Below are 9,837 nucleotides of genomic sequence, written 5' to 3' on the forward strand. Positions count from 1 at the left end.
GATGGTTTCAGGCTATTCTATTTTTAGATTTTTTATATTTTTCTGCATTTTCCTACCCAAACCTATACAGAGCCTTTAGATGCTAGGGGCGCAGTCGTTACTGTAATAAAATTAGTTTGACAGTCCTTGATTCTCTTCAGGGTCCACCAATACTGGCCATTGGTTGACTCCACTAAAATTCTCAGCCTAAATTAATTTAGCAAACAAATTCACTGAATCTAACACAGTACAATTTTTAAAAAGACTATGGCATCTTTGGACTTGTAATGTAAATTGTGTATATTGACTCTATAGGATCAAATTATAATGGTTATGGCTGACTTATCATTTGCATGCTATTCTTGTTATCATTATCATTATTTATATCGACTATATGAAAGATTAGAAAGAACACTATTGAATGTTTTCATTGGAGGATTTTTTTCAGATCGAAATTTTTTTCTCCCACTGTTTTTAAAAACATTGAAATAACATTGCAAAAAAACATTGAAAATATATTTCAAAACATTAAAAAAAAATAATATTCATAGGAATCGATAAAACTTTCTAAGTTTATAAAAATGTTAAATGTTTAAAAAAGACCCCACCTGCATGCATTTAACATTATGTTTTTTGTAAGTAGTGGAAACTAGGATTGGGCCGGATACTTTTTTGGCCGGATACCGGATATCCGACCGAATAACCGGATTCCGGCATTATAATCAGCCAGATATCCTGTATCTGGATAGTTTCAATATCCAGTATCAGGCCCAACCCTAGTGGAAACCTTACCTTATTGTCCCTCTTCTTAAACATAATAATTATTTACCTGGATTTCTTCAGGCGTTGCTCCAGCAAGGTGGTAGAAGGTTGGCAGCCAATCAGAAATATGGAAGAGGTTTTCAGAGGTATAGCCTGAAATTATAACATTTTGATTCCCTTACAAATTTCAAATGTCAGCTGTCTATAATTGAAAATTGCGGCTTGGCTGAGTCACAAAAAGGCGAGACAAAGAGTCTAGACAAATTAAACCATTTGAATCTTTTAAAAGGAAAGAAAAAAAAGAAATAAAACTGACTGAAGAAAAATCACCAAACCTCTCGTTTATAGATTAAATTATATATTGTGACTTAAAACTAACCTGAGTTTTTTAGCAATGGTGAATGCACAAAACCTAACATTCATATCAATATAAACATTTTTAAAATTTGGCTAGGATATTATAGAATATTGATTGATTGATTTAAAGTCTGTCTGTCTGTAAAGATTTAAGAATATAAGGCCATACTTTTTCTGTACTTCAACAATCCAAAGAAAAATAGATTTAAATTACATTTAATGAATATTTTAAAAGAACTTATACATATGTATGTATATTATAAATGGACTTTCCGCTTACTTATGGACGAAATTGTCCTAGTTATTTATGTTTTGTTTGAAAAAATATATAATTCCAGAAAATAATAAAACATTCTAACCTGGCACTCTAACCCCACCTTCCCAAATAAATCCTTTGAAACCTCTAAACAAAAATAACAATTAATTTTGAGCAGTACGATTTTCCAAAGCAAAGCAGAATATATAAAAATTCATTCTACATTACTAATTATATGGTTCAGTGAAAAAAATGCCCCTTTATATCAAAATGTGTTGCTAGTTGGCCGATTTAATGATTGTTTATCTAGACTTTCTATATTTATTGCAATAGATTAACCATCTAGAAATATTTGTACCTGAGAGGCCAATTATTTCCACCGGCCCCAATGATTGGATTACCTCCATTGTCACTAATGAAAACTACCAGAGTGTTTTCATAAAGTCCACGATCTAAATAATTACTTATTGAAATGAATTTGTAAAAAATATGTCCTTTAAAAGAGCACTGTTGCGTGGCCTGATGAAAAAAGTTTATTTCAGTGTTAGGCAAAAATGACTTTGCAATGGTATCAGTAAGTAGGTCTAATAACACCCTTTGCTAATTTTAAAGTCCAACTAAATCTAATTTTTGAGAAAATTAGATTTGAAAATTTTAAGTTCAATTTTCATCCCTTAGGAGTTACCGAACAATCATGACAAGAAAAGCAAAGATTATTGATTTAAAATTTGCTTTTATAAAACCACTCCTGAAGGGAGTTAATCAATGGCCAGTTTTATCAGTTGCTTTGCTAAGGTAACGAAAATTCAGCCTTAAATAAATCTTATTTAGAGTGGCTTTATTAAGGACTTCATAAAAAGTTGTAAAGAATTGAAAAGTATGAATATTTGCTTTTCTTGTCATGATTGTTCGTTAACTCCTAGGGGATGTAATTTGAACTTAAAACAATCAGTATTTAACTTAATTATAAATTGATTCATCGTATTAAGACGTCTAAAGATTATCCAGGTTTTATAAAAACAGATAAAATAGTTACCTTTAAGATTCTGAACCATGATTCCAACTTTTTCATCCAGAACTGTAGAAGTTGCTAGCAACTTTCTGCGAGCTTCATCTGTATAGAAACAAGGATGACAACATCCATAAAAGCGAAACTCTGAAACGGTGGGACAAACGGACATTAACAAAATTTGTTGTTAAAAAAGTAAAAAATCAACATGTTTAAAATGGACGGACGGACATTCTGGTAATAATTATAGAGTTGCTACGCTTTCTAAATCATACCTAACTACTACAGGAAGAATCTACATGCAAAGTTTGAAATCGATAGGATAATTCTAACATGCCTAAATCAACGAAAAAAAGCTATCCGTCTCAGACTGACGGACCGACCCTAATTAAAGAAAATCTTCGCTTTTAAAAATATACACTAATAACAAAATTATAAAAGATAATATTTTACCCCTCGTTTTGTAGTAATTTTACTGAAGACAAGACAAATAGTTGCTGCCTTCCCTTTCCCCCCATTTTCATGTTCAGCTGACATTTGGGTTGGGCCGGATACTTTTTAGGCCGGATACCGGATATCCGGCTGATTTCTAATGCCGGATATCCGGTTCCGGCTGGATATCTGGCCAACGTTCGATATCCGGCAAATTACCGGATAACCGGATATCCGGCCTCAAAAATCAGCTGGATATCCTGTAACCGGATAGTTTTAATATCCGGTATCCGGCCGGATATTGAAAATGGCCGGATAACCGGCCAAACTAGATATCCGGCCCAACCCTAGCTGACATACAAAAATGTCCAGCAACAAATTTAAATGGACTGCTTGTATCAAAATTTGTTCAAAAGAAGGTCATTATTTTTTAGTGACGTCAGACAAAAATTTAAAGATAGTAATGTAGTGCTTAGTGTCTTATTATATTAAGAAGTGAGGTTTCTTTTTGTCTGAAGCTGAAGATTTCAATAACTACTGAACCGATTGAGTTTTTGTTTTGGGGAATCTTCACATAGGTTCCAGGGTGGTTTTGGGCTATTTTATCTTTACGTCTTGGAAGGTCTTAGGCTATTCTTTTTAATTCAGAGCACCTTGATGCAAGGGTAAAAAAGTAAAAGAGAACCATATGATTTCATATTTAGCTTAAATACAAGAAAAGAATCAACCTTCAACACCAGCATATAAATCCAAGTACTCCTGTGGGGGAGCTAGAGGTGTATGAACTGCCTGAAATTTAAAACAATGCAATGAAAACAACAACCATAAACAGCATGGCAAACTATGAAATTGACAAGTTAAAGAAAAAATACTTTTTAATCCTGGTGAGCATTATGCTAAAAACTCAAAGAACTCAAAAGCAATTTAAAAATTAAATATATATTAAGCATAATTAAAGCAGCTAAAGATCTTTCCAGTGTAAATATTATATTGGCCATAGAAATGTTTTTATTAATTCTGAAAATTTTACCTGATGTGACATAAATATGAAGAATGGTTTGGAAGAATTGTTTTCCACGTGTTCGTCAAGAATTTTAACAAATCTTTCTTCATACAAATCTAACAAAGAACAGTAAAAGATTATATTGTATTTTTGGACATTTAATGTCATAATATCACTATGTTAAGTTATCATATATCGGTTTTTGCAAATAAACCATTGAAATTGTATCAACATAATTCCTCTAATTCAGGGGCTGCTATTCAGCCAATCAATTCCAATTGAAAATGCCGCAAAATCTAATATTTTGTTGGAGTAAACTTGGAGTAAAACTTGTATTTTCACGTATCTGAAGGGGAGTGGGTAAGAGTGGGAGAAAAAGGAAAGGTTGTGGGGAAATTTTCCTTGTTCGTTAGAATCACATTCCCTTTTCCCTGCTCTAGTTTTGACAAAGGTATTTCTACGATTTTAGAAGTTTTCACTTCATTTCTGGACATGACAGATATAGTGTTTTAAACTAATAATTAAAAGCATGTTACCCTCTGAGAAAGTGTTATTAGCCACAAGATCCAGCTCCATCTGGTCCCTGAAGTCATAGCCATGTCTGTACCACTTTGTATAATAGTCTTCACTTCCTCCCCAGTATCCGTAATGGCTGTCAAATCCTCTAAAACAATTGAGTAAGTTAAATATATACATGTGCTGTAGCCTAAAATGTATCCAAAATTGGCAGGCAAATACTTTTAAATGACATTTAAATAAGTTTGGTTTAATAGGTGGTGGATTTTAAATCCTTTATTTTTCTCAAATATTATAATAGTCATAACTACTACATAATATCCATAATGGCTGTCAAATTCTCTAAACAAACATTAGCAATTGTGTAAATCAAATATATTACATACGTACTTTAGCCGTTAATCTTTTAATATATCCAAAAATTGATGACATAAACTTTTAAATTAAAATAAGAAATAGTTAGATTTATGTTTGTACCCTAGAGCAATTAATGGATCATGATTCTGCAAAACATCCCTGAAAAAAAACCTACAAAACCTCTAAAGGTAAATTCAATTTTAGATACTAAATTTTTTGGGTATAGTCCTTTCCACGACATCCCTCCATAAGGGGCGATTCTTCGTATTTTTCACAGTGGCTTTTCTCCTATTTCTAGCCCCTGCGGGGGGCTCTAACCCTGCGGGGCCAATTACCTAACCCTGTGGGGTAATCACCTAACACAATATAACCTAACCTAACCGAAAATAACCTATAAACAGCCATTTTAAGAATAGACTAATCGCCCCTTATGGAGGGATGTCGTGGAAAGGACTATAACCAATTTTTTTTTTTATATTTAGAGAATTAAAAAAACTGACAGTCAAGCTGTTATTGACTTGTTACTGGGTACATAGACCACCAACGGTCATTGTAATAGAATTGGAAGTAATACTTACCTATTTGTAGGTAAATATTCCTCTTTGCAGAATCCCAAATGCCATTTTCCAATCATATGTGTGGCATATCCTTTATCTTTCATGTATTCTGGCATCAGCTTTCTATCTGAAAGAATGTTTTTTTGGGAAGAAAATAAAAATACTTTGATACAAGCAAGGGCTGCTTTTCAACACATTATTTCCATTTAAAATTGCCGAAAATTTAGTTATATTGTTGGCATAGAATTGGCGGAAAACTTGTCTTTGTTGAAACTGAAGGAAGTGGGTAAGAAGGGGGAGAAATAAGGGTGTGGGGTTGTGAGGAAATTTTCACTCAGACTTGTTCCCTTTCCCTGGATACAAGCAATTATAAAAGTTATTTTTACCTCACTATATCAATAAGCTGAAAATAATGTTTGAATTTAAAATCTATGCAATTCCTTCTTCTTTGACTATTCTATCCTTTTAAACTGATTAATTGTAAGAAAATCCTCCAAAAGTTTAAGATAATGTAGTGAATTAAAGCTATGTTATATAAACTTACGTTACCCCCAATAGGTGGTTTCATGGGTTAACCTAAAGAAAGCCCTAAGTGTAATATTTGGTTTGTAGGTTATGGAGTGGGGGTGCCCTGTCTCCCCAAGAGGTAGGCATTTATTGGTTAAAGTAAGCCCCGAGGGTTATTTATGGGATATGGGGTTGCTAACTTCCCGAGGAATCATACTATACCTAAAGTAAGCCCTAATGGGGAATTGGGGTGCCTTGTCTCACCACAAGGATATCATACTTTACCTAAAGTCAGCCCGAAGGCTGTTTATTGGGTATGAGGGTGCTAACCTACCCACGAGGTGCAGTAACACCTTACCTAAATAAGCCCTAATGGCTGTTAAAGGGGAATTGGGATGCCTTGTCTCATCACAAGGATATCATACTTTACCTAAAGTAAGTCTAGAGGGCTGTTTAAGGGGTTTGGGGGTGCTAAATTACCCACGATTTAGTCCTACTGTACCTAAAGTAAGCCCCGAGGGCTGTTTATGTGGAATGGGGGTGCCCTGCCTCCCCACAAGATAAGCATACATCCCACTCATTAGGGAAGATCTACTTGGGGTGCAGATAGGTTGCGCATAGTTGTGCTCCAATATTATTCCACTCTGAAATAAGATAAATTCAAGTTTTACAAAATGGTTCAAAGCATTATTATAAAAACAAATATCAATCTTGGGCTATTGACTTATTCATGCATTTGTGTAAAAAAGGTGATAGAAAAACAAGGATGACAAAATCCATAAAAGCGAAGCTCTGAAACGGAATGACAGACGAACATTAACTCTTATAGAGTGGCAGAACGGAATCTACAAAATAAAAATGTAAAAGTTTTGACAAAATTATACGTCTATTTGTTGCAAAAATACAGAATTCTGTTTAAGGACATACGAACATTTTTAGGACTTGATTATAGAGATGCTTCGCTTGTAATATTGTAACTTATTGTAATAGGACAGTGCTCCAAAAAATTCAGATCATTCGGATGATATGTCACATGAAATTGTTGTTAAAAAAGTTAAAAATTAACATGTTTAAAATGGACGTAAGGACATTCTGGTAACGATTATAGAGTTACTACGATTTCTAAATACTGCAGGAATCATCTTTCAAAGTTTGAAATCGATAGGACAATTCAAACTTGCCTAAAGTAACGAATTAGCTATCCGTTACGGACGCACGGACGGACGAACCGACCATAATTATAGAAAGTTCGCTTTTAAAAATGTATTAAATAATTTTATTCTTTGAACAACGTAGCACGTCAATAAGAGCCTAACGAGTTGAAAAATATGTATAGTCTAAGAAAAAAATCTCAGAATATTTTGATATCCTCTAAATAACAAGGGCGTTAGAAACATTTCTACTAACTTATACAGATAAACGAAATAAGCAATTGTATTAAATCAGCTGAGCAACTAAAAAATAGAGACTTACCCTTGCAAGTTCATCAAGATTTGGAGTCAGGACAAAGGGATTGTGATACCCTAAGTAAATAATAATTATCAGGGCTCGGCAACCACATGGATAGTGTAGCTTGGTGCTAGACTGACAGCTGGATGACGCTTTTATGTTGAAATTTGGCAGTTATATAACAATATTAAGACGATTTTTGTTCAGTTTTCCTAAGAATATTCTGTTTCTAGAAAAATTATTATGGGTCTGTCTGTCTGCTTGTCAGTCTTTTCTAGTCACTCTATATTTTTTAATGTTGTACGTCTGATTTGTTGAGCTTTTTTTTGATGTTGTTATCCTTGTTATATTTAAAAATAAAATAACAAAATCCGCCAAAACCAATGAAGTAAATGTAACTATAATCTTTTTTTACAATGATGTGTTTATAATTATTACTAGACTTGTAATTATAAAACATATTATTATATAACTTGTAATGACCATTGTTAATTATGGTTAAAAATACATTTGCTCGTGATTAAACCTTCAGAAACCGTTACAAAGTGACGGATATTATTTAGTAGCGATGCTATTCTGTAAGTCACATGTGTCTGCCTGTCTGTAACACTTTCTAATATAGAATTTCAAATATTTTACTTTCTCTTTCTTACCCTTTAAGAAGCGAAGCTATTCTATAACCCACAATGGTATACTACCCGTCCGTCTGTACGTGAAAGAGGAATCTTATTTCCTTGGCTTCTATTCAAAATATTAAAGTAACAGGATGTCTGTCTGTCTATGTGAAGAAACAGCTATTTTTGAAATTGTGAAAAATATTTAATTCTTTCGATTTTTTATTTGAATAGATCTAGCATTTTCAGAGATCTTAAAGATGCTTTGATAGATGAAATATTTACCTATATCATTGTATCCCATATCATCAGCAAGAATCAACAAAATATTTGGCTGTTCTTGGCCCTACAGAAAATACGGTTCAAAATTAAAAGAGAATATAGGATGGTTATTTATCGCATCGTATTAGAGAGAACTTTCCGCGGACATTAAAATGAAAAACAATGATTAAAACTAGCATTGATTTCATAATTTTTTTTTGATATTCGTAGATAGATTATGCAAAGTTTGAAATCGATAGAACAATTCTATCCTGCCTAAATTTACGAAAAAAGCTATCCGTTCCGGACGGACGGACGGACCGATCCTAACTATAGAAAAGCTTAGCTCTTAAAAATATGACTTATGCTCAAACGATTTGATTAAAAAATACCATTCTAAACTCCCTAAAAAAAATATTTGAACATGCTATGTTATTTGAGTTTCTGCACTACTAACTAAAACAAAAATTACCAAAGCCAGCGAGGCCAAGGCAACAAGGCCGCCTATAGCCAAGAGTTCTTTCCTCTCCCACATAATCAAAAGAACTGCAGTCAATAAATAAACAAATATTTACAAAGAGTAATTTTTATCATTCTGTCATTTAGAGAAAAAAAGATAACAAACATGGTCAATTATGTCTGACAACTTCGCAATTATATTAGCTATTTGAATTAAATGTAATTTAACATTTCCCTTCATTATCAGGCATTTTATCTAAAATCTATTTTGCCTGTAACGTTTTCTCTAGGGCTTCAAAGCTTTTTCATTGGGGGGGGGGGGGGGTAAAAATTTAAAAAAATTTAAAAATCATATAGGCAAGGACGTCCAAGCTTTTTTTTTTGGGGGGGGGTATCATCCCTTCCCCCCCCCACCCTTGGACGTCCTTGACGTTTCCCCAAATTTCTTATTTTGCTTATACCGAATTCATTGTACTCTAATATGTATTTTGTCTTAAAGATGGTTAATTCATAGAACATATTGACAAAAAAGAAGAAAAATAAACAGTTTTTCACCTTATTAAATATACCTTTTTCCAAAAACGTCTGAGCTAGTGGCTTGCACATGGTTTTTCCAGGGAGGTGTACAGTACACCTTAGTGGATGTAAAAGTATGGAGGGAAGTGTTCCCAATTGTAATACTCAGACAGGCGTTGACACCCTTTACACCAGCTTATGGTCTACTTTAGAGTAGCTTCGCTTCTACAGATTTTATGGTGTTATTAGGATACAAGAAAAGTACGTTGATATTGTGTCAAACTTATGGTCAGTATTTGTTTTTGTTAATTGTATATTATACTATTTTATCCGAATAAAACAGCCTTAACAAAAAAGATAAAATATTTTTGTTAGTAAAAGTACTTGTTTAAAAGTGTACAGAAGTACTTTAATTTGTCTTGAAAGAATTATATGTATATAATAATTAGGATTATTTTATGAACAGTTTAAATAATATGTTTAAGCTTGTAATCAAATTTAAATGCTAAATTGTATTTAAAAAAAAACATAGCTTTTTGTGTGCAGGAATAGTTATTTCTCGTATCGTATTATAAACGGCTTTCCGAGGATATAGAATGTACAATTATAAGATTAAAACTAGTTTTTTGAACCCCGAGGTGCCGGAGGCACCGGCTAAAAAAACTGGTTTTAATCTTATGATTGTACATTTCTATATTCGTAGAAAACTGGATATAATACGATGCTAAACATAGTTTTTTCGTATGGATGAGAACCGGTTCCTATCCACCGGATTCGAATGAATACGAGAAAAAATATTAAAA

General features: G+C 33.0%; 1 protein-coding gene across 1 annotated transcript; it reads right to left on the minus strand.

Moving 5' to 3' along the window:
- Window positions 1-38: 38 nt before the first annotated feature.
- LOC145319374 (arylsulfatase B-like) lies at window positions 39-8,726 on the minus strand. Its single transcript, XM_080161484.1, has 14 exons — window positions 8,532-8,726; window positions 8,084-8,144; window positions 7,209-7,258; window positions 6,238-6,379; window positions 5,250-5,355; window positions 4,335-4,462; window positions 3,826-3,914; window positions 3,524-3,584; window positions 2,391-2,468; window positions 1,713-1,806; window positions 1,458-1,501; window positions 1,121-1,153; window positions 809-894; window positions 39-186 (listed from the first exon to the last, which is right to left on the minus strand). The coding sequence occupies exons 1-14, from the start codon at window positions 8,592-8,594 to the stop codon at window positions 112-114; spliced, it is 1,110 nt and encodes a 369-aa protein (XP_080017610.1). The 5' UTR covers window positions 8,595-8,726; the 3' UTR covers window positions 39-111.
- Between the last annotated feature and the right edge of the window lie 1,111 nt (window positions 8,727-9,837).

This window comes from Acartia tonsa, chromosome 5 (assembly GCF_053477335.1).
Source record: "Acartia tonsa isolate MP-2025a chromosome 5, ASM5347733v1, whole genome shotgun sequence".
NCBI lineage: Eukaryota > Metazoa > Arthropoda > Copepoda > Calanoida > Acartiidae > Acartia > Acartia tonsa.

Bases quoted from the DNA above. Each gene is read 5' to 3' on its own strand.
- LOC145319374 (XM_080161484.1), bottom strand. From the start codon at position 8,594: ATGTGGGAGAGGAAAGAACTCTTGGCTATAGGCGGCCTTGTTGCCTTG. The intron at 3,915-4,334 runs GTAACATGCTTT...GTTCTTTGTTAG, and splicing joins TAATAACACTTTCTCAGAGG to ATTTGTATGAAGAAAGATTT. The intron at 1,502-1,712 runs GTACAAATATTT...ATTTTTGTTTAG, and splicing joins GGAAATAATTGGCCTCTCAG to AGGTTTCAAAGGATTTATTT.